At 37.9% G+C, this 25,834-nt stretch overlaps 1 protein-coding gene across 6 annotated transcripts in view; it reads left to right on the top strand.

Annotated features, from left to right (window-relative positions):
- The window catches only part of SPATS2 (spermatogenesis associated serine rich 2), a 197,271-nt gene that overhangs the window by 108,156 nt on the left and 63,281 nt on the right, over positions 1-25,834 (top strand). For all 6 annotated transcript variants that reach the window (XM_037846128.1, XM_037846132.1, XM_037846126.1 and 3 more), the window contains one exon: positions 12,423-12,502. In XM_037846128.1, the coding sequence (XP_037702056.1) occupies positions 12,423-12,502 (80 nt within the window). The remainder of the gene's footprint in view (positions 1-12,422; positions 12,503-25,834) is intronic.

Below are 25,834 nucleotides of genomic sequence, written 5' to 3'. Positions count from 1 at the left end.
ACATTAGCCTTCCCTGCAACCTCAGCTGATTGTCCCAGAGTTGGGAAGGTGGAGCAGTGTGAATTAACAAAGCCCCATTCAGCCATCATTTCAGCAGACTGGGAGCCTCCCTACACAGCCCAGCAGCCCAGAACTGCCCTGGGGGGACGGCACTCACCTGTGACATAGCACAGTCATCCCTCAACAGAGGACCCGGGGTGCACGGCCTGGAATAGGGGCCCACTTGCAAGTCTCAACAGCCATACATCAATACCAAGGACTTGTGGGTCAGTGGCAGAGACAAACTGTGGCAGGACTGAACTGAAGGATTAGACTATTGCAGCAGCTTTAAAACTCTAGGATCACCAGGGAGATTTGATTGTTAGAGCCACCCCCACTCCCTGACTGCCCAGGAACACGCCCCATATACAGGGCAGGCAACACCAACTACACACGCAAGCTTGGTACACCAATTGGACCCCACAAGACTCACTCCCCCACTCACCAAAAAGGCTAAGCAGGGGAGAACTGGCTTGTGGAGAACAGGTGGCACGTGGACGCCACCTGCTGGTTAGTTAGAGAAAGTGTACTCCACGAAGCTGTAGATCTGATAAATTAGAGATAAGGACTTCAATTCGTCCACAGATCCTAAAAGAATCCTGTCAAGTTCAGCAAATGCCAAGAGGCCGAAAACAACAGAAAATTACAAAGCATATGAAAAAAACAGACGATATGGATAACCCAAGCCCAAGCACCCAAATCAAAAGATCAGAAGAGACACAGCACCTAGAGCAGCTACTCAAAGAACTAAAGATGAACAATGAGACCATAGTACGGGATACAAAGGATATCAAGAAGACCCTAGAAGAGCATAAATAAGACATTGCAAGACTAAATAAAAAAATGGATGATGTTATGGAAATTAAAGAAACTGTTGACCAAATTAAAAAGATCCTGGACACTCATAGTACAAGACTAGAGGAAGTTGAAGAACGAATCAGTGACCTGGAAGATGACAGAATGGAAAATGAAAGCATAAAAGAAAGAATGGGGAAAAAAATTGAAAAAATCGAAATGGACCTCAGGGATATGATAGATAATATGAAACGTCCGAATATAAGACTCATTGGTGTTCCAGAAGGGGAAGAAAAGGGTAAAGGTCTAGGAAGAATTTTCAAAGAAATTGTTGGGGAAACCTTCCCAAATCTTCTAAACAACATAAATACACAAATCATAAGTGCTCAGTGAACTCCAATAGAATAAATCCAAATAAACCCACTCCGAGACATATTCTGATCACACTGTCAAACACGGAAGAGAAGGAGCAAGTTCTGAAAGCAGCAAGAGTAAAGCAATTCACCACATACAAAGGAAACAGCATAAGACTAAGTAGTGACTACTCAGCAGCCACCATGGAGGCGAGAAGGCAGTGGCACGATATATTTAAAATTCTGAGTGAGAAAAATTTCCAACCAAGAATACTTTATCCAGCAAAGCTGTCCTTCAAATTTGAGGGAGAGCTTAAATTTTTCACAGACAAACAAATGCTGAGAGAATTTGCTAACAAGAGACCTGCCCTACTGGAGATACTAAAGGGAGCCCTACAGACAGAGAAACAAAGAAAGGACAGAGAGACATGGAGAAAGGTTCAGTACTAAAGAGATTCAGTATGGATACAATAAAGGATATTAATAGAGAGAGGGGAAAATATGACAAACATAAACCAAAGGATAAGATGGCTGATTCAAGAAATGCCTTCACGGTTATAACGTTGGATGTAAATGGGTTAAACTCCCCAATTAAAAGATATAGGTTCGCAGAATGGATCAAAAAAAATGAGCCATCAATATGTTGCATACAAGAGACTCATCTTAGACACAGGGACACAAAGAAACTGAAAGTGAAAGGATGGAAAAAAATATTTCATGCAAGCTACAGCCAAAAGAAAGCAGGTGTAGCAATATTAATCTCAGATAAAATAGACTTTAAATGCAGGGATGTTTTGATAGACAAAGAAGGCCACTACATACTAAGAAAAGGGGCAATTCAACAAGAAGAAATAACAATCATAAATGTCTATGCACCCAATCAAGGTGCCACAAAGTACATGAGAGAAACACTGGCAAAACTAAAGGAAGCAATTGATGTTTCCACAATAATTGTGGGAGACTTCAACACATCACTCTCTCCTATAGATAGATCAACCAGACAGAAGACCAATAAGGAAATTGAAAACCTAAACAATCTGATAAATGAATTAGATTTAACAGACATATACAGGACATTACATCCCAAATCACCAGGATACACATACTTTTCTAGTGCTCATGGAACTTTCTCCAGAATAGATCATATGCTGGGACATAAAACAAGCCTCAATAAATTTAAAAAGATTGAAGTTATTCAAAGCACGTTCTCTGACCACAATGGAATACAATTAGAAGTCAATAACCATCAGAGACTTAGAAAATTCACAAATACCTGGAGGTTAAACAACACACTTCTAAAGAATCAGTGGGTTAAAGAAGAAATAGCAAGAGAAATTGCTGAATATATAGAGACGAATGAAAATGAGAACACAACATACCAAAACCTCTGGGATGCAGCAAAAGCAGTGCTAAGAGGGAAATTTATAGCACTAAACACAGATATTAAAAAGGAAGAAAGAGCCAAAATCAAAGAACTAATGGATCAACTGAAGAAGCTAGAAAATGAACAGCAAACCAATCCTAAACCAAGTAGAAGAAAAGAAATAACAAGGATTAAAGCAGAAATAAATGACATAGACAACAAAAAAACAATAGAGAGGATAAATATCACCAAAAGTTGGTTCTTTGAGAAGATCAAGAAGATTGTCAAGCCTCTAGCTAGACTGACAAAATCAAAAAGAGAGAAGACCTATATAAACAAAATAATGAATGAAAAAGGTGACATAACTGCAGATCCTGAAGAAATTAAAAAAATTATAAGAGGATACTATGAACAACTCTATGGCAACAAACTGGATAATGTAGAAGAAATGGACAATTTCCTGGAACCATATAAACAACCTAGACTGACCAGAGAAGAAATAGAAGACCTCAGCCAACCCATCACAAGCAAAGAGATCCAATCAGTCATCAAAAATCTTCCCACAAATAAATGCCCAGGGCCAGATGGCTTCACAGGGGAATTCTACCAAACTTTCCAGAAAGAACTGACACCAATCTTACTCAAACTCTTTCAAAACATTGAAGAAAATGGAACACTACCTAACTCATTTTATGAAGCTAACATCAATCTAATACCAAAACCAGGCAAAGATGCTACAAAAAAGGAAAATTACCGGCCAATCTCCCTAATGAATATAGATGCAAAAATCCTCAACAAAATACTTGCAAATCAAATCCAAAGACACATTAAAAAATCATACACCGTGACCAAGTGGGGTTCATTCCAGGCATGCAAGGATGGTTCAACATAAGAAAATCAATCAATGTATTACAACACATTAACAAGTCAAAAGGGAAAAATCAAATGATCATCTCAATAGATGCTGAAAAAGCATTTGACAAAATCCAACATCCCTTTTTGATAAAAACACTTCAAAAGATAGGAATTGAAGGAAACTTCCTCAACATGATAAAGAGCATATATGAGAAACCCACAGCCAGCATAGTACTCAATGGTGAGAGACTGAAAGCCTTCCCTCTAAGATCAGGAACAAGACAAGGATGCCCGCTGTCACCACTGTTATTCAACATTGTGCTGGAAGTGCTAGCCAGGGCAATCCTGCAAGACAAAGAAATAAAAGGCATCCAGACTGGAAAAGAAGAAGTAAAACTGTCATTGTTTGCAGATGATATGATCTTATATCTAGAAAACCCTGCTAAATCGACGATACAGCTACTAGAGCTAATAAACAAATTTAGCAAAGTAGCGGGATACAAGATTAATGCACATAAGTCAGTAATGTTTCTATATGCTAGAAATGAACAAACTGAAGAGACACTCAGAAAAAAGATACCATTTTCAATAGCAACTAAAAAAATCAAGTACCTAGGAGTAAACTTAACCAAAGATGTAAAAGACCTATACAAAGAAAACTACATAACTCTATTAAAAGAAATAGAAGGGGACCTTAAAAGATGGAAAAATATTCCATGTTCATGGATAGGAAGACTAAATGTCATTAAGATGTCAGTTGTACCCAAACTCATCTACAGATTCAATGCAATCCCAATCAAAATTCCAACAACCTACTTTGCAGACTTGGAAAAGCTAGTTATCAAATTTATTTGGAAAGGGAAGATGCCTCGAATTGCTAAAGACACTCTAAAAAAGAAAAACGAAGTGGGAGGACTTACACTCCCTGACTTTGAAGCTTATTATAAAGCCACAGTTGCCAAAACAGCGTGGTACTGGCACAAAGATAGACATATAGATCAATGGAATCGAATTGAGAATTCAGAGATAGACCCTCAGATCTATGGCCGACTGATCTTTGATAAGGCCCCCAAAGTCACTGAACTGAGTCATAATGGTCTTTTCAACAAATGGGGCTGGGAGAGTTGGATATCCATATCCAAAAGAGTGAAAGAGGACCCCTACCTCACCCCCTACACAAAAATTAACTCAAAATGGACCAAAGATCTCAATATAAAGAAAGTACCATAAAACTCCTAGAAGATAATGTAGGAAAACATCTTCAAGACCTTGTATTAGGCGGCCACTTCCTAGACTACACCAAAAGCACAAGCAACGAAAGAGAAAATAGATAAATGGGAACTCCTCAAGCTTAGAAGTTTCTGCACCTCAAAGGAATTTCTCAAAAAGGTAAAGAGGCAGCCAACTCAATGGGAAAAAATTTTTGGAAACCATGTATCTGACAAAAGACTGATACCTTGCATATATAAAGAAATCCTACAACTCAATGACGATAGTACAGACAGCCCAATTATAAAATGGGCAAAAGATATGAAAAGACAGTTCTCTGAAGAGGAAATACAAATGGCCAGGAAACACATGAAAAAATGTTCAGCTTCACTAGCTATTAGAGAGATGCAAATTAAGACCACAATGAGGTACCATCTAACACCGATTAGAATGGCTGCCATTAAACAAACAGGAAACTACAAATGCTGGAGGGGATGTGGAGAAATTGGAACTCCAATTCATTGTTGGTGGGACTGTATAATGGTTCAGCCACTCTGGAAGTCAGTCTGGCAGTTCCTTAGAAAACTAGATATAGAGTTACCATTCGATCCAGCGATTGCACTTCTCGGTATATACCCGGAAGATCGGAAAGCAGTGACACGAACAGATATCTGCACACCAATGTTCATAGCAGCATTATTCACAATTGCCAAGAGATGGAAACAACCCAAATGTCCTTCAACAGATGAGTGGATAAATAAAATGTGCTATATACACACGATGGATTACTACGCGGCAGTAAGAAGGAACGATCTCGTGAAACATATGACAACATGGATGAACCTTGAAGACATAATGCTGAGCGAAATAAGCCAGGCACAAAAAGAGAAATATTATGTGCTACCACTAATGTGAACTTTGAAAAATGTAAAACAAATGGTTTGTAATGTAGAATGTAGGGGAACTAGCAATAGAGAGCAATTAAGGAAGGGGGAGCAATAATCCAAGAAGGACAGATAAGCTGTTTAACGTTCTGGGGATGCCCAGGAATGACTATGGTCTGTTAATTTCTGATGGATATAGTAGGAACAAGTTCACAGAAATGTTGCTATATTAGGTAACTTTCTTGGGGTAAAGTAGGAACATGTTGGAAGTTAAGCAGTTATCTTAGGTTAGTTGTCTTTTTCTTACTCCCTTGGTATGGTCTCTTTGAAATGTTCTTTTATTGTATGTTTGTTTTCTTTTTAACTTTTTTTTCATACAGTTGATTTAAAAAAGAAGGGAAAGTTAAAAAAAAAAAAAAGAAAAAGTAAAACAAGGAAAAAAAGATGTAGTGCCCCCTTGAGGAGCCTGTGGAGAATGCAGGGGTATTTGCCTACCCCACCTCGATGGTTGCTAACATGACCACAGATATAGGGGACTGGTGGTTTGATGGCTTGAGCCCTCTACCATGTTTTACCCTTGGGAAGACGGTTGCTGCAAAGGAGAGGCTAGGCCTCCCTATAATTGTGCCTAAGAGCCTCCTCCCGAATGCCTCTTTGTTGCTCAGATGTGGCCCTCTCTCTCTAGCTAAGCCAACTTGAAAGATGAAATCACTGCCCTCCCCCCTACGTGGGATCAGACACCCAGGGGAGTAAATCTCCCTGGCAACGTGGAATATGACTCCCGGGGAGGAATGTAGACCTGGCATCGTGGGACGGAGAACATCTTCTTGACCAAAAGGGGGATGTGAAAGGAAATGAAATAAGCTTCAGTGGCAGAGAGATTCCAAAAGGAGCCGAGAGGTCACTCTGGTGGGCACTCTTACGCACACTTTAGACAACCCTTTTTAGTTTCTGAAGAATTGGGGTAGCTGATGGTGGATACCTGAAACTATCAAACTACAACCCAGAACCCATGAATCTTGAAGACAGTTGTATAAAAATGTAGCTTATGAGGGGTGACAGTGGGATTGGGAAAGCCATAAGGACCACACTGCACTTTGTCTAGTTTATGGATGAATGAGTAGAAAAATAGGGGAAGGAAACAAACAGACAAAGGTACCCAGTGTTCTTTTTTACTTCAATTGCTCTTTTTCACTCTAATTATTATTCTTGTTATTTTTGTGTGTGTGCTAATGAAGGTGTCAGGGATTGATTTAGGTGATGAATGTACAACTATGTAATGGTACTGTGAACAATCGAAAGTTTGATTTGTTTTGTATGACTGCATGGTATGTGAATATATCTCAATAAATAAAAATAAAATAAAAAGAAAAAGAAAAAAAGGTAAAAGAAGCAGTATTGGGTAGTGCATAGGCAAATTAAGGTGTTAGATTATTGCTTTTTTCTCTTTGGTGAAGACGTAATTTAGAATATGAATATAAAATTGGCATTTTGCCATGGGATGCTGCTCTGTATGGAGTACCTCAGTGGCTTCTTTGCCCTCTGGCTTCTGGTTGATTTTGGCTCTTGGGCAGCACTGTCAGGAGATCAGAGATAGGGAAGAACTAAGGTAGGGGTAATTATTTCCTTGTTCTTTCCCAGAGGGGTCACTGTCAGGTGGCTGTGTCTTTTAACTAAAGCTACTGTTCCATGGTCTCCACACCAGATGAAACAAAAATGAAAAAGCCCTTGAATTGTGGGAAGATGGCAATGTAGGAAGCTTCAGAAATCAGTCCCTCTACCAGTATGCTATTAACCAGGTAGGAACTGTTTGAATCAACTATTTAAAAACTCTGGGGTCCAGTACAGCCCTCTGCAGTATCCAGGGAAGAGCGGGAGAAAGAGGCTGATAAATTATGGTAAATACCAATAAATTGCCCTCTCCACACTATGGTTACTGCAGCCTATCCTCCACCCTTGCAGCAGGCAGCGGTGGGATCCTGCCCCTGATGTACCTTGCTGGAGCCAGAAAGAGACATAAAATTTCACTTCCCCAAGATCTGGGGAAGTGGGGGAAGCTGATCTCTGATCACTGATTTTGATTAACTACTTTGGATCACTGGGACCCAGGGCTGTGAGGACGGTCATTGTTCCAACATGCCCTGGAAGAAAGGTGACAGGGGAGACTTAGACAGTGCTACCTGAGAGCTGTGGATGGCAGTTGAAGGGCTGCATTGACTGGGTAGGGGTTGAGTCAACAAAGTGCAGCCCTGAGTTGCTGTGGAAAAAGCTCCTGCTTCCCTTCCTGGTCCCTCCCAAATCCCCTCCCCAGAGCAGTTTGGAGCTGGCTGGTCTTGGAAGTTCTAGCCAGAGCAATAGGCAAGAAAAATATAAAAAACATCCAAATTGGAAAGGAAGAAGTAAAACTTTGCCTGTTTGCAGAGGACATGATCCTATACTTAGAAAATCTTGAAAAATCCTCAGCAGAGCTCCTAGAGCTAATAAATGAATTCAACAAAGTGGTGGGGTACAAGATCAACACCTAAAAATCAGTTGTGCTTATATACACTAGCAGTGAACAATTGGAAGAAGTAATCGACAAAAAATTTCATTTACATTAGCAACTAAAAGAATTACACATTTTGGAGTAAATCTAACCAAGGTTATAAAGGACTTGTACACAGAAAAATACAAAACATTGCTGAAAGAAATCAAAGAAGACCTAAATAAATGGAAGGACATTCTTTGATCATGAAGTGGAAGACTAAATATTGTTAAGATGTCAGTGCTTCTCAGATTGATTTACAGATTGAATGCAATCCCCATCCAAATTTCAACAGTCGTCTTTGCAAAAATGTAAAAGCCAATTATGAAATTTATATGGATGGGTAAGGGGCCCTGAATAGCCAAAGCCATGTTGAAGATGAAGAATGAAGTTGGAAAACTCATACTTCCTGATCTTAAAACTTATTACAAAGTCATAGTAATCAAAACAGCATGGTACTGGCCCAAGGATAAACATATAGACCAATGAAATCAAATTGGGAGCTCAGAAATCAACCTTTGCAGTTATTGGCAGCTGATTTTTGATAGAGGCAAAGTCCACTCAATTGGGAAAGAATAGTTCATCAGATGGTGCTGGGAAAACTGGTTCTCCATTTTTAAATAATGAAGGTGGACCCTTACCTCAGCCCATATGTAAAAATCAACTCCAAATGGGACAAAGACCTAAATTTGAGAGCCAGAACTATAAAACTCCTAGAATAAAAGTTAAGAAAGCATCCTTAGGACCTTATGTTAAGCAATGGTTTGTTAGACTTCATACCCAAAGCCCAAGCAACAAAAGAAAAAAATAGATAAATGGAATTTCATCAAAATTAAAAACTCTTGTGACTCACAGGACATTTTCATTAGAGTAAAATGACAGCCTACTTAATGGGAGAAAATATTTTGAAACCACATATCTGATAAGGGTTTAATATCTAGTATCTATAAAGAAATGTTACAACTCAACAACAAAAAGACAACCCAATTTAAAAATGGGCAACTGCTATGGAAGACAGTTTGGCAGTTCCTCAAAAAGTTAAGTATAGAATTACCATATGACCTAGCAATCCTATTTCTAGGTATATACCCAAAAACCTGAAAGCAGGGACTCAGACATTTGCACACCGATGTTCATAGCTGCATTATTAAACATTGCCAAAATATGGAAGCACCCCAAGTGTATATCAACCAATGAATGGCTAAACAAAATGTGGGATATACACACAATGGAATATTATTCAGCCCTGAAAAGGAATGAAGTTTTGATATACATGCAACAACATGGATAAACCTCAAAGACATTGTTTTGAGTGAAATAAGCCAGACACAAAAGGATGAATATTGTATGATCTCACTGATAGGAAATAATGAGAATAAGCAAACTCATAGTACCAGAATCTAGAATATGGGTTACCAGGGACTGGAGTGGGAGTATGGAACAGGGAACTAAGGCTTACACTATAGAGAGTTTCTATCCGTGATGATGGTAAAGTTTTGGTAATAGATAAACAGTGATGGTAGCACATTTTGAACATAATTAACTGCCTTGAATTATATATTTGAATGTAGTTAAAAGGGGAAATTTTAGGTTGTGAATATGCTACTAGAATAAAAATTTTTTAAATGTCCATGGTCTACACAACACAGAAACAGTGGACCCTAAGTTATACCATGGACTGTAGTTTATACTACAATTCTAAAAATGTGATTTTATCGATTGTAAGAAAATGATGAAAAATTTGTAATATAAATTTTAATGCAAGGTGTTAATATTATGGTGGTATATGGAAACTGTTCTGGTTTGCTAAAGCTGCTGTTATGCAAAATACCAGAAACGGATTGGCTTTTATAAAGGGGGTTTGTTAGGTTACAGATTTTCAGTTCTAAGGCCATAAAAGTGTCCAAACTAAGGCATCAACAAGAGGATACCTTTACTGAAGAACGGCCAGCGGCTTCTGGAACACCTCTGTCAGGTGGGAAGCCTGCGTCTGCTGGTCTTTAGCTCCCATTTTGAAATAAGCCATTATTTCAAAATGGCTTTTTCCAAAATGTCTCTAGGCTTCTGTCTTCACTCCTTTCTCTCAGCTCCAGTGCATCCCAGATTCTTTCACCCAGGCCATTTCTCTCTAAGCATCTGGGGGTCCTCACTTAGCTTCTCCCAGGCAAATGCTGGGCTTCATCTCTTAACTTAGTATCTCCAAACTTCCTTCTGTCTGCATCTCCAGGTGTCTCCAAGCATCAGCGTCTGTCAGCCCTTGAGCTCTCTTAAGTACGCCAGTGAATTAATCAGGACCTACTCTGAATAGGCGGGGTCCACACCTCCATGGAAATAATTTAATCAAAGGTCTCCCCCACAGTTGGATGAATCACATCTCCACGGAGACACTAAGTCAAAAGATTCCACCCTAATCAAAAGACTTACAGTAGGTCTGCCCCCACAAGATTTCATTAAAGAACCTGAGTTTTGTCGGGGACATGATAGAGTCAAACCAGCATAGGAACTCTGTATTTTATGCATGATTTTTCTGTAAATCTACAACTTCTCTAATAAAAAATGAAAGTCTTCTGTGTCCCTGGGTTCCAGTAATTGCTCCCTTCTCGCACTTTTTAGAACCTCAGGGTGGCAATGTACATAGCTGTTCTTAGCCAAGGGGCTCTACACTCTATTTTGTGGTTTCCCTAATGCCTATTAACACTTTTGAAAATAGTCCCTTTGTTAAACTTTCCACAGATACCCAAAATGAGTGTTACATTTTTTCATCCTGGGAATAGTTCATTTACATATACACCAAAGTTGTTTTACTTTGTGTCCCCTCTTTTCCCTAGTGATCAGTGGTTTCATTCTCCAATAAGCAGATTACTGTTGTCTCTTGAGTCATTTCACTGCTCATTAATACCTCTTTGGGAGGGTATGGTAGAATAGTGAACTTATATCATTTAGCTGATCTATACTAATTTTGAGAAGGTATCTGGATAAAGAGTTTGAAACCTAGGATCATTTTATTAGGATTTTTATCTTTCTATACTGTGTCTCTTTTCAATTAATAAAGATTTTTGGAATTAACCGTATTATTTTTTGTCATTTGGAGGACTTAGACTCAAATACTCATTTTGTGCAAGTGCAATCTAATTTTTCATTTGGGTAACAATCGAGAAACTGCCAGTATTACAGAATTTAAGTCTAAATTAATTTGTAGTTCATTGGCAGTTGGCAAGCATAATTTTTCTTGGAGTAGGCATAGAGTCTATTCATGTCATCTTTTCTCCTTTTAGTACCAAAATGTCATAATTCTAACTTGGAAATGATTCGTCTTCCATAGCAACAAGAAAGTATTTGAAGACGCAAGATAAAGATTGAAATGTAAAAGAGAATTTAATTATTTCTGTAAACCTCCAACTTCTCTAATTTAAAAAAAGCTAAGAAAAAAGAGGCTTCATTTAAAACATATCTGTAATAGCAGAAGAATTTGGAAAGAATACTAGAATATTACACTATTATTTAAACCCTTTTGTCAAAATTTACCCTTTCACTTGTTTTGTTGAAATTCTAACTCCTAGCTACTCCCGAATATGGTGCAGGGGTCAACCAGTATTATCACCTGGTTGTAAAAATCTCAGGCCACAGGCTGATCTACGGAATCAAAACCTGCATTTTCACTTAAGATACTCCAGACGATAGGTATACATATCACAATTGTAAAAGCTCGCTTCTAAATGATTTTTTGGGATTCCGTCTCATCAGATTAAAATAATCAAAGTTGTTGAGTGTTAAAGCTGAGGTAATCTTAGAGATCACATAGTTCAACTCCATATGGGTAAAGAAACTGATTAGATTTTCAGATAGCCTTTTCTTTACAGAGAAGCCAAAATCATTTTTGGCATGAATCACATTGAACCAAGTGTTCCCATATTGCGCTGGTAAGATAAACTCGGGTACTATTGCTTCAATATAAAGCATTATATTGGAGACAAACATGAATGTATTCTTGGAGTACACTTGTGTGGTACAATCTACAAGATGGAAATTAGTTGTGTTTATTATTTTTACATTTTTATTATTAATAATTAATACTAATTATTATTAATGCTACAGAAGCTCCCCATCCTCACTCACATTTTCATATTCTTTAGCATTAAATTTTACCACTGGATGCTATTTACTTGTAACATTTTTTAGAGGGCCTTTTTAATTAAGGTAGGATAATTTAAAAAGATATAAGTTTAATTCCAAAGGTAATTATCACTTAATTATATAATAGAATTTGCCAAATAACAACTGAGTTGTTGTATACTATTTTATAGGAAAAAAGCAGTTGATCTTGGTCCCTTTATCTTGAGCATGAATTACATGTTGGGTTCGATCGTGTTAAATATAGTTTTTCCTTCTTATTCTTTCAGATATATCTGGATTCATATTTGATTTGCAGTCCAATACTGTGCTGGCCCAGGGAGGAACTTTTGAGAATATGAAAGAGAAGGTAAGACTAATTACTGTGGATATAAACTTGAATGTCAGTAGAGAATTTAGATATTGATAAAATCAGGGACTATCATAAATTCATTAAGAAAGTGAAATTTTGAAAACAAAATAGAAAATGCCGTTATATATCAGAGATTAAATACCATGAAGTTTTATGGAATCAGAGCCTATTAAGTGTAAATCTGATTTTCATTGCGTATCTCTCTATTCATTTTAAATTCTCTTGAAGGCATTTTAATATTTATTTTTTAGAACTGGCTGAGTGTATATCTTACTCAACAACATTTTTAGAGAACAGTATAATAGGATCCTTCTTTTCACTTGAAAGAGGATTATGTCCAGTAGACTTCAGAACAAGAACAGAAACATATTTTTCAAGAACATTCTTTTGGAAGAAAACCTGATGTGTTGTTTTATATAAACTCTTAATTAACTGTGTGGAGAAAAACATAAAACTTTTATATTTTCTTTGTCCTATTAAAACAAGTATATTATTGGTTATAGAGTCACAGACATAAATTGGTTCGTTTAGCATTTTAGTGATCTGAATCTTAAATTTAACTTTGAATTTGTAAGTTTACTGAAGTCCATTATTTGGTGGTCAGGCTATGTTTTTGCTTATCACAAAAATAAATATTACAAATTTAGCCTTCAATAGCTTGATATGAATGCTATGATAGTAAGAGTACTAAAATATGTCTTAGTTCTAATACAGGCTCTGCTTATTACTTGGACTGAGTAACTTTACCTTTCTGAGCCTATTGCTTGATCTATAAAAGTACTTCCTTTTAGTAGTATGACAGGCTAGATAATGTTAAAAGCATTCCTTATATACTGAATGAAAAATACATTGTTTTAAATACATAGTTGAACATGAGAAGTAAGGGAAATCACAGGCCAAAAATACAGAGGGAACTAAAAATCAGAGTAGTTAAAAAAAAAATGATATGCCTGAGCTAGGTAACCCTGGGTTGTTTTGCCTCTCTTACTAACAAATGAGTTTTACCATACAGGGCCATGAAGCCATGGGCTTGTCCTTGGTGAGGAATTGGAGTTGAGAACTTAGAATAAGATTGGGATCCTAAAAATATTTCAACTTCAGGGAAAGGGTGAACTAGTATAAATTTTACCAATGACTGGTTTTCTTTTCAAATTTATACTGGTACCATATATATAACATAGCATTTCCTATTGTTAAATCACTTTCAAGTATACAATTCACTGGTATTAATTATATTCACAATGTTGTGCAACTGTCACCACCATCCATTATGAAAATTTTGCATCACCCCAAACAGAAACTCTGTACCCATTAAGAAATAACTCCTCATTCTCCACCCTAATCCCTCCCCTGGTTCTCTGTAATCTATTTTTTGTCTTTATGAATTTGCAGATTTTAGTTATTTCTTATAAATGAGATCATACAGTATTTGTCCTTTGGTGCCTGGTTTATTTAATTCAATATGATATCTTCATTCTTTTGCAAATGTATATCCAGTTCTCCCAGACCATTTGTTGAAGACTGTTCTTTCCCCATTGTATGGCCTCAGCACCCTAGTGAAAAAGCAGTTGATTATAGATGGGAGGGTGTATTTCTGAACTCTCAATTCAATTGCCTTGGTCTGTATATCTGTCTTTATGCCAGTACCATGCTGTTTTGATCACTGTAGCTTTGTACTAAGTTTTCAAATCTGGAAGTGTGAGTCTTCCAATTTCATTATTTTTAAAGACAGTTTTGGCTGTTTTGGGGCCCTTACCCTTACAAAGCTATTTGATGAATGGTTTTTCCATCTGCAGAGAATTTGGATTTGGATTGCTTTGAATCTGTAAAACGTTTTGACATCTTGACCATATTTAGTCTTCCAATCCTTGAGAATGGAATGTCCTTCCATTTATTTAGGTCTTCTTTGATTTCTTTTAGTAATGTTTTATAGTTTTCCATGTATAAGCCCTTTACATCCTTGCTTAAATTTAATCCTAGATATTTGATTATTTTAGTTGCAGTTAGTTTTTTCCTGATTTCCACCTCAGATTGTTCATTACAAGTGTGTAGAAACACTGCTAATTTTTGGGTGTTGGTCTTGTATACTGCCACTTTGCTAAATTCATTTATTAGCTCTACTAGCTTTATTGCTGATTTTTCATGACTTTCAATATATATAGGATCATGTCCCCTAAAATAGGGAGTTTTACTTCTTCCCTTCCAATTTGGATGCCTTTTATTTCTTTTTCCTGCCTAATTGCTCAGGCTAGAACTTCCAGGACAATGTTGAATAACAGTGGTGACAGTGGGCATCCTTGTCTTGTTCCAGATCTTAGAGGGACAGCTTTCAGTCTTTCACCTTTGAATGAGATGTTAGAAGTAGTTTTCAAATATGTCCTGTATCATGTTGAAGAAGTTTTCTTCTGTTCCTTCTTGACCAAAAGGGGGAAAAGAAAGGAAACAAAATAAAGTCTGTTGTTGCTGACAGGGTGGCGCGGGAATGAGACACAGACACAAAGTTAAGAATTAAGGGAGCAGGGGGCCCACAGCATCTCATGCTAAGTGGACGATAATGCACCTTTGCTCCAGTTATTTATTTCAGAAGATCGGGGAGTATATGCTAAATGTCCTCAGGCTCGGGAGAGCCCACCAGATACCTATGTTTACATCCTGTTGCATATCAGAAGGGACAATCTAGGTTTAGGACAATGGTAAACGTCATTGTCATAGTCACAAGACACATATCTTTACAGGGTGGGCCCGCATGGCTCTAAGTCACCACCCCAGATATGCCTTAGGCAACATGGAAGACTCGGTTTCCCACAGTCTGTTTAGTGTGTGTCTTACAGTGGGTCTATTTGGATTTATCTATTTGGAGTACATTGGGCTTCTTTGATTTGCATATTTTTGTCTTTTTTTAAGTGTTTGGAAATTTTCTGCAATTATCTACTCAATTAAGGGATAAAAAAAGGTGTAAGACTTAGAAAGACCAAATAGCAAAATGGTAGATGGAAGTAGTGAATTATCAGTAGTTAAAATATAAATGTCTTCTGAGAAATACACGAACAAACCTACACTGACTCCAGAAGAAACAGAAGACCTCCACAGAGCCATTAAAATTAAAGAAATTGAATCAGTCATAAAAAACGTCCAAACAAAGAAAAGCCCAGGACAAGATGGCTTCACAGGTAAATTCTACCAAACATTTGAAGAAGAATTAATGCCAATCCTGCCCAGACTCTTCCAGAAATTTGAAGGAGAGGGAACACTACCTAGCTCATTCTACAAAGCCAATATCACCTTAATACCAAAGCCGAATAAACAAACCACAAGAAAAGAAAATTACCTACCAATATCGCTAATGAATATAGATGCAGAAATCCTCAACAAAATACTTGCAAATCAAATCCAACAGAACATTAAAACAATTATACACTATGATCAAAAAGGTTTTCTTCCAGGTATGCAAGGGTGGTTCTATGCAAGAAAATCAATTAATGTAATACACCACATTAACAAATCAAAGTGGAAAAACCACATGATCATCTGGATTGATGGAGAAAAGGCATTCAGGCATTCAACAATTTCCAGCATTTTTTCTTGATAAAAACACTTCAGAAAGTAGGAATAGAAGGAAACTTCCTCAACATGGTAAAGGGCATACATAAAAAGCACAGAAAACATTGTACTCAATGGCGAAAGACTAAAAGCTTCCCCTCTAAGATCTGCAACAAGACAAGGATGCTCACTGTCACCACTGTTATTCAGCCTCATACTGGCAGTTCTATCCAGAGCAATTAGGCAAGAAAAACAAATGAGGCATTCAGATTGGAAAGGAAGAAGTAAAACTTTGCCTATTTGCAGAGGACATGATCCTATATAGAGAAAGTCCCAAAAAATCTTCAACAAAGCTTCTACAGCTAATAAACAAGTTCAGCAAATTGGCAGGATAGGTTAAGACGCAAAATCGGTAGTGCACTAGTAATGTTGAATTTGAGGAGGAAATCAAGAGAAAAATTTTGTTTACATTAGCAATTAAAAAAAATCAAATATCTAGGAATAAATTAAACCAGGATGTAAAGGACTTGTACACAGAAAACTACAAAACATTGCTAAAAGAAATTAAAGAAGACCTAAATAAATTGGAAGGACATTCTGTGTTCCTGGATTGGAAGACTAAAATATTGTTAAGATGTCAATTCTACCCAAATAAATTTACAGATTCAATGCAATCCAAATGGAAATTCCACCACCTACATGCAGAAATGAAAAAGCCAACTATGAAATTCATTTGGGAGGATAAGGGGCTCTGAATAGCAAAGATATCTTGAGAAAAAAAGTATGACGTTGAAGCACTCATACTTCCTGACTTTAAAGCATGTTATAAAGCTACAGTGGTCAAAACAGCATGACATTTGCATAAAGCCAAATATATAGACCAATGGAACCTAATTGAGGATTCAGAAATAGACCCTTACATCTATGGACAATTGATATTTTATTTTGTTTTGTTTTGTTTTTTAATTAAATTCAGTTTTATTGAGATATATTCATATGCCATACAGTCATCCATGGTGTACAATAAGCTGTTCATAGTACCATCATACAGTTATGCAGTCATCACCCCAATCTATTTTTTTATCTTCATTTTATTGAGATATATTCACATACCACGCAGTCATACAAAACAAATCGTACATTCGATTGTTCACAGTAGCATTACATAGTTGTACATTCATCACCTAAATCAATCCCTGACACCTTCATTAGCACACACACAAAAATAACAAGAATAATAATTAAAGTGAAAAAGAGCAATTGAAGTAAAAAAGAACACTGGGTACCTTTGTCTGTTTGTTTGTTTGTTTCCTTCCCCTATTGTTCTACTCATCCATCCATAAACTAAACAAAGTGGAGTGTGGTCCTTATGGCTTTCCCAATCCCATTGTCACCCTTCATAAGCTCCATTTTTACACAATTGTCTTCGAGATTCATGGGTTCTGGGTTGTAGTTTGATAGTTTCAGGTATCCACCATCAGCTACCCCAATTATTCAGAACCTAAAAAGGGTTGTCTAAATTGTGTGTAAGAGTGCCCACCAGAGTGACTTCTCAGCTCCTTTTGGAATCTCTCTGCCACTGAAGCTTATTTTATTTCCTTTCACATCCCCCTTTTGGTCAAGAAGATGTTCTCCGTCCCACGATGCCAGGTCTGCATTCCTCCCCGGGAGTCATATTCCACGTTGCCAGGGAGATTTACTCCCCTGGGTGTCTGATCCCACGTAGAGGGGAGGGCAGTGATTTCACCTTTCAAGTTGGCTTAGCTAGAGAGAGAGGGCCACATCTGAGCAACAAAGAGGCATTCGGGAGGAGGCTCTTAGGCACAATTATAGGGAGGCCTAGCCTCTCCTTTACAGCAACCGTCTTCCCAAGGGTAAAACCTATGGTAGAGGGCTCAACCCATCAAACCACCAGTCCCCTATGCCTGTGGTCATATTAGCAACCATCGAGGTGGGTTAGGCCAATACCCCTGCATTCTCCACAGGCTCCTCAAGGGGGCACTACATATTTTTTTCCTTGTTTATTTTTTTTTTTAACTTATTTTTCCTTTTTAAATCAACTGTATGAAAAAAAAAAATTAAAAAAAACACAAACATACAAGAAAAGAACATTTCAAAGAGACCATAACAAGGGAGTAAGAAAAAGACAACTAACCTAAGATAACTGCTTAACTTCCAACCTGTTCCTACTTTACCCCAAGAAAGTTACCTAATAGAGCAACATTTCTGTGAACTTGTTCCTACTATATCCATCAGAAATTAACAGACCATAGTCATTCCTGGGCATCCCCAGAACGTTAAATAGCTTATCTGTTCTTCTTGGATTATTGTTCCCCCTTCCTTAATTGCTCTCTATTGCTAGTTCCCCTACATTCTACATTATAAACCATTTATTTTACATTTTTCAAAGTTCACATTAGTGGTAGCATATAATATTTCTCTTTTTGTGCCTGGCTTATTTCACTCAGCATTATGTCTCAAGGTTCATCCATGTTGTCATATGTTTCACAAGATCGTTCCTTCTTACTGCCGCGTAGTATTCCATCGTGTGTATATACCACATTTTATTTATCCACTCATCTGTTGAAGGACATTTGGGTTGTTTCCATCTCTTGGCAATTGTGAATAATGCTGCTATGAACATTGGCGTGCAGATATCTGTTCGTGTCACTGCTTTCCGATCTTCCGGGTATATGCCGAGAAGTGCAATCACTGGATCGAATGGTAACTCTATACCTAGTTTTCTAAGGAACTGCCAGACTGACTTCCAGAGTGGCTGAACCATTATACAGTCCCACCAACAATGAATAGGAGTTCCAGTTTCTCCACATCCCCTCCAGAATTTGTAGTTTCCTGCTTGTTTAATGGCAGCCATTCTAATTGGTGTGAGATGGTATCTCATTGTGGTCTTAATTTGCATCTCTCTAATAGCTAGTGAAGCTGAACATTTTTTCATGTGTTTCTTGGCCATTTGTATTTCCTCTTCAGAGAACTGTCTTTTCATATCTTTTGCCCATTTTATAATTGGGCTGTCTGTACTATCGTCATTGAGTTGTAGGATTTCTTTGTATATGCAAGATAATCAGTCTTTTGTCAGATACATGGATCCCAAAATTTTTTTCCCATTGAGTTGGCTGCCTCTTTACCTTTTTGAGAAATTCCTTTGAGGTGCAGAAACTTCTAAGCTTGAGGAGTTCCCATTTGTCTATTTTTTCTTTTGTTGCTTGTGCTTTGGGTGTAAAGTCTAGGAAGTGGCCTCCTAATACAAGGTCTTGAAGATGTTTTCCTACATTATCTTCTAGGAGTTTTATGGTACTTTCTTTTATATTGAGATCTTTCGTCCATTTTGAGTTAATTTTTGTGTAGGGGGTGAGGTAGGGGTCCTCTTTCATTCTTTTGGATATGGATATCCAACTCTCCCAGCCCCATTTGTTGAAAAGACCATTATGACTCAGTTCAGTGACTTTGGGGGCCTTATCAAAGATCAGTCGGCCATAGATCTGAGGGTGTATCTCCGAATTCTCAATTCGATTCCATTGATCTATATGTCTATCTTTGTGCCAGTACCATGCTGTTTTGACAACTGTGGCTTTATAATAAGCTTCAAAGTCAGGGAATGTAAGTCCTCTCACTTGGTTTTTCTTTTTTAGAGTGTCTTTAGCAATTCGAGGCATCTTCCCTTTCCAAATAAATTTGATAACTAGCTTTTCCAAGTCTGCAAAGTAGGTTGTGGGAATTTTGATTGGGATTGCATTGAATCTGTAGAAGAGTTTGGGTAGAATTGACATCTTAATGACATTTAGCCTTCCTATCCATGAACATGGAATATTTTTCCATCTTTCAAGGTCCCCTTCTATTTCTTTTAGTAGAGTTATGTAGTTTTCTTTGTATAGGTCTTTTACATCTTTGGTTAAGTTTATTCCTAGGTACTTGATTTTTTTAGTTGCTATTGAAAATGGTATCATTTTCTTGAGTGTCTCTTCAGTTTGTTCATTTCTAGCATATAGAAACATTACTGACTTATGTGCATTAATCTTGTATCCTGCTACTTTGCTGAATTTTTTATTAGCTCTAGTAGCTGTATCGTCGATTTCTCAGGGTTTTCCAGATATAAGATCATATCATCTGCAAACAATGACAGTTTTACTTCTTCTTTTCCAATTTGGATGCCTTTTATTTCTTTGTCTTGCCTGATTGCTCTGGCTAGCACTTCCAGCACAATGTTGAATAACAGTGGTGATAGCGGACATCCTTGTCTTGTTCCTGATCTTAGAGGGAAGGCTTTCAGTCTCTCACCATTGAGTACTATGCTGGCTGTGGGTTTTTCATATATGCTCTTTATCATATTGAGGAAGTTTCCTTCAGTTCCTACCTTTTGAAGTGTTTTTATCAAAAAGGGATGTTGCATTTTGTCCAATGCTTTTTCAGCATCTATTGAGATGATCATTTGATTTTTCCCTTTTGACTTGTTAATGTGTTGTAATACATTGATTGATTTTCTTATGTTGAACCATCCTTGCATGCCTGGAATGAACCCCACTTGGTCATGGTGTATGATTTTTTTTAATGTGTCTTAGGATTTGATTTGCAAGTATTTTGTTGAGGATTTTTGCATCTGTATTCATTAGGGAGATTGGCCGGTAGTTTTCCTTTTTTGTAGCATCTTTGCCTGGTTTTGGTATTAGATTGATGTTAGCTTCATCAAATGAGTTAGGTAGTGTTCCATTTTCTTCAGTGTTTTGAAAGAGTTTGAGTAAGATCGGTGTCAGTTCTTTCTGGAAAGTTTGGTAGAATTCCCCTGTGAAACCATCTGTCCCTGGACATTTATTTGTGGGAAGATTTTTGATGACTGATTGGATCTCTTTGCTTGTGATGGGTTGGCTGAGGTCTTCTATTTCTTCTCTGGTCAGTCTAGATTGTTCATATGTTTCCAGGAAATTGTCCATTTCCTCTACAGTACCAGTTTGTTGCCATACAGTTGTTCATAGTATCCTCTTATAATGTTTTTAATTTCTTCAGGATCTGCAGTTATGTCACCTTTTTCATTCATTATTTTGTTTGTATAGGTCTTCTCTCTTTTTGATTTTGTCAGTCTAGCTAGGGGCTTGTCAGTCTTGTTGATCTTCTCAAAGAAACAACTTTTGGTGATATATATCCTCTCTATTGATTTTTTGTTCTCTGTGTCATTTATTTCTGCTTTAACCCTTGTTATTTCTTTTCTTCTACTTGGTTTAGGATTGGTTTGCTGTTCATTTTCTAGCTTTTTCAGTTGATCCATTAGTTCTTTGATTTTGGCTCTTTCTTCCTTTTTAATATATGTGTTTAGTGCTATAAATTTCCCCCTCAGTACTGCTTTTGCTGCATCCCATAGGTTTTGGTATGTTGTGTTCTCATTTTCATTCGTCTCTATATATTTAGCAATTTCTCTTGCTATTTCTTCTTTAACCCACTGATTGTTTAGCAGTGTGTTGTTTATCCTCCAGGTATTTGTGAATTTTCTAAGTCTCTGATGGTTATTGACTTCTAATTGTATTCCATTGTGGTCAGAGAATGTGCTTTGAATAATCTCAATCTTTTTAAATTTATTGAGGCTTGTTTTATGTCCCAGCATATGATCTATTCTGGAGAAAGTTCCATGAGCACTAGAAAAGTATGTGTATCCTGGTGATTTGGGATGTAATGTCCTGTAGATGTCTGTTAAATCTAATTCATTTATCAGATTGTTTAGGTTTTCAATTTCCTTATTGGTCTTCTGTCTGGTTGATCTGTCTATAGGAGAGAGTGATGTGTTGAAGTCTCCCACAAATATTGTGGAAACATCAATTGCTTCCTTTAGTTTTGCCAGTGTTTCTCTTGTTTCTCTCATGTATTTTTTGGCACCTTGATTGGGTGCATAGACATTTACGATTGTTATTTCTTCTTGTTGAATTGTCCGTTTTATTAGTATGTAGTGGCCTTCTTTGACTCTCAAAACATCCCTGCATTTGAAGTCTATTTTATCTGAGATTAATATTGCTACACCTGCTTTCTTTTGGCTGTAGCTTGCATGAAATATTTTTTTCCATCCTTTCACTTTCAATTTCTTTGTGTCCCTGTGTCTAAGATGAGTCTCTTGTATGCAACATATTGATGGTTCATTTTTTTTTGATCCATTCTTCGAATCTGTATCTTTTAATTGGGGAGGTTAATCCATTTACATTCAACGTTATAACCGTGAAGGCATTTCTTGAATCAGCCATCTTATCCTTTGGTTTATGTTTGTCATATATATTTTTCCCCTCTCTCTATTAATATCCTTTATTGTACCCATACCGAATCTCTTTAGTACTGAATCTTTCTCCAAGTCTCTCTGTCCTTTCTTTGTTTCTCTGTCTGTAGGGCTCCTTTTAGTATCTCCAGTAGGGCAGGTCTCTTGTTAGCAAATTCTCTTAGCATTTGTTTGTCTGTGAAAAATTTAAGCTCTCCCTCAAATTTGAAGGAGAGCTTTGCTGGATAAAGTATTCTTGGCTGGAAATTTTTCTCACTCAGAATTTTAAATATATTGTGCCACTGCCTTCTTGCCTCCATGGTGGCTGCTGAGTAGTCACTACTTAGTCTTATGCTGTTTCCTTTGTATGTGGTGAATTGCTTTTCTCTTGCTGCTTTCAGAACTTGCTCCTTCTCTTCCATGTTTGACAGTGTGATCAGAATATGTCTCGGAGTGGGTTTATTTGGATTTATTCTATTTGGAGTTCGCTGAGCATTTATGATTTGTGTATTTATGTTGTTTAGAAGATTTGGGAAGTTTTCCCCAACAATTTCTTTGAATACTGTTCCTGGACCTTTACCCTTTTCTTCCCCTTCTGGAACACCAATGAGTCTTACATTTGGACATTTTATATTATCTATCATATCCCTGAGGTCCATTTCAATTTTTTCAATTTTTTTCCCCATTCTTTCTTTTATGCTTTCATTTTCCATTCTGTCATCTTCCAGGTCACTGATTCGTTGTTCAACTTCCTCTAGTCTTGTACTATGAGTGTCCAGAATCTTTTTAATTTGGTCAACAGTTTCTTTAATTTCCATAAGATCATGTATTTTTTTATTTAGTCTTGCAGTGTCTTCTTTATGCTCTTCTAGGGTCTTCTTGATATCCTTTGTATCCCGTACTATGGTCTCATTGTTCATCTTTAGTTCTTTGAGTAGCTGCTCCAGGTGCTGTGTCTCTTCTGATCTTTTGGTTTGGGTGCTTGGGCTTGGGTTATCCATATCGTCTGGTTTTTTCATATACTTTGTAATTTTCTGTTGTTTTTGGCCTCTTGGCATTTGCTGAACTTGATAGGGTTCTTTTAGGATTTGTAGACCAATTGAAGTCCTTATCTCTAATTTATCAGATCTACAGCTTCGTGGAGTACACTTTCTCTAACTAACCAGCAGGTGGTGTCCACGAGCCACCTGTTCTCCACAAGCCAGTTCTCCCCTGCTTTGCCTTTGTGGTGAGTGGGGGAGTGAGTCTTGTGGGGTCCAATTGGTGTGCCAAGCTTGCGTGTGTAGTTGGTGTTGCCTGCCCTGTATATGGGGCGTGTTTCTGGGCAGTCAGGGAGGGGGGTGGCTCTAACAATCAAATCTCCCTGGTGATCATGGAGTTTTAAAGCTGCTGCAATAGTCTAATCTTTCAGTTCAGTCCTGCCACAGTTTGTCTCTGCCACTGACCCACAAGTCCTTGGTATTGGCGTATGGCTCCTGAGACTTGCAAGTGGGTCCCTCTTCCAGGCCGTGCACCCACTGGTCCTCTGTTGAGGGATGACTGTGCTATGTTGCAGGTGATTGCCGTCCCCCCAGGGCAGTTCTGGGCTGCAGGGCTGTGTAGGGAGGCTCCCAGTCTGCTGAAATGATGGCTGAATGGGGCTTTGTTAATTCACAGTGCTCCACCTTCCCACCTCTGGGACAACCAGCTGAGGTTGCAGGGAAGGCTAATGTCCACACCCAGTTTTGTGGTGTGTGCCTGTTATTTGAAGCACTTCTGTCACACTGGGTTGTCTGGGGCAGCTCTGGGCTATGGGTCTGGTGATGGGCAGGAGTGTTTCCTGTCCACCAGGATGATGGCTGTGAGCGGACACCTCCCTTTTCTTGGGAAGTTGTGGTGTTCAGTGAATTTTCTCAGCCACTGGATTATTACCTTTTGTCTCAGAGCTCTCTTAGTTCTGCTCTTGTCTTGACCTGCCCAAATTGCAAGTCTTTGAAGCTTTCTGTATTGGGCTTCTTAGAGTAATTGTTTTAGAAAAAGAAAAAAGGATTAAAAAAAAAAAAAAAAAGAGGGCCCTCCTCACAGATCTAATGGGTTATTGAAATGCTAAGGGAGAAAGCAATTAGGGCCATTAAGGAAAGGTCCACAGGGCAGAGAGATCAGCTTTTCTTCGGGATTTGCATATGCGCCTCAGGGCCTGAGCTCTGCCCTTCCCCTTTCTATGTTCACCAGAACTCCAAAAATCCTCCACTTTTACGTTCGAGTTTTTCGTGCTGTTTTTTTCTATGTGTGTCTCCTCTCTGCTGGGCTGGCTGCTCTCAGATTCTCTGGTGTCTGGTCTCAGTCTATCTATGGTTGGAGTTTGGATCAGTAGAATGAGTTTCTGATAAGAGCTGCCACTGCAGTTCTCCCTTCTCCTTCCCAGAGCTGACAGCCCCTCGTCTCACGGGACTGAGCCTGGCAGGGAGGGGTGCGGGTCCCCTGGCCACAAAAACTTAAAGATTTCGCTGATCTCAGCAGTTCCACGTTTTTATGAGTGTTGTATGAAGTATGCCCAAAGTCAGATTGCTCTGTGGTGTCCAATCCACGCAGTTCCTGGCTTTCTACCTACTTTCCTGGAGGAGTAACTGAAACATACAGCTCACCAGTCCGCCATCTTGCCCTGCCTCCCCAATCTATTTTTTAACATTTTCCTTATACCAGAAAGAATAAGAATAAGAATAAAAAATAACAGTAAAAAAAGAACACCCAAATCATCCCCCCCATCCCACCCTATTTCTACGCATCCATCCATACACTGGTTAAAGGGAGTGCGATCTACGAGGTTTTCATAATCACACTGTCACCCATTGTAAGCTACACTGTTATATAATTGTCTTCAAGAGTCCAGGCTACTGGGTTGGAGTTTGATAGTTTCAGGTATTTACTTCTAGCTATTCCAATAAATTAAAACCTAAAGAGGGTTATCTATATAGTGCATAAGAATGTCTGCCAGAGTGTCCGCACGACTCCATTTGAAATCTCCCAGCTAGTGAAACTTTATTTCATTTCATTTCGCATCCCCCTTTTGGTCAAGAAGATGTTCTGAATCCCATGGTGCTAGGTCCAGAGTCATCCCTGGGAGTCATATCCTGGGTTGCCAGGGAGTTTTATACCCCTGGGAGTCAGGTCGCACCTGGAGGGAAGGGCAGTGAGTAATGAAAATGTCCTAAAATTGATCATGGGTATGTATGCAGGACTATGTGATGATACTGTGAGTCAGTGATTATATACTGTGAGTAGTTTGTATGGTGTGAATATATCTCAATAAAATTGCATTTTAAAAAAGTGATATATATATATATATATATATGATGGAATATTATTTAGCTGTAAAAAAGAATGAAGTTCTGATGCATGTGACAGTGTGGATGAACCTTGTAGACATTGTTGACTCAACGAAGCCAGACACAAAAGGTCAAATACTGTATGATCTCACTGTTATCAACTAACTATAATAAGCAAGCTCATAGAATTAGAAACTAGAGTATAGATTACCAGGCAATAGATTGAGGTTAGAGAAT

Source organism: Choloepus didactylus, chromosome 8 (genome assembly GCF_015220235.1).
Source record: "Choloepus didactylus isolate mChoDid1 chromosome 8, mChoDid1.pri, whole genome shotgun sequence".
Taxonomy (NCBI): Eukaryota; Metazoa; Chordata; class Mammalia; order Pilosa; family Megalonychidae; genus Choloepus; species Choloepus didactylus.
The sequence above is the reverse complement of the archived record's forward strand: the minus strand, read 5'-3'. Positions and strand labels throughout refer to the sequence as shown.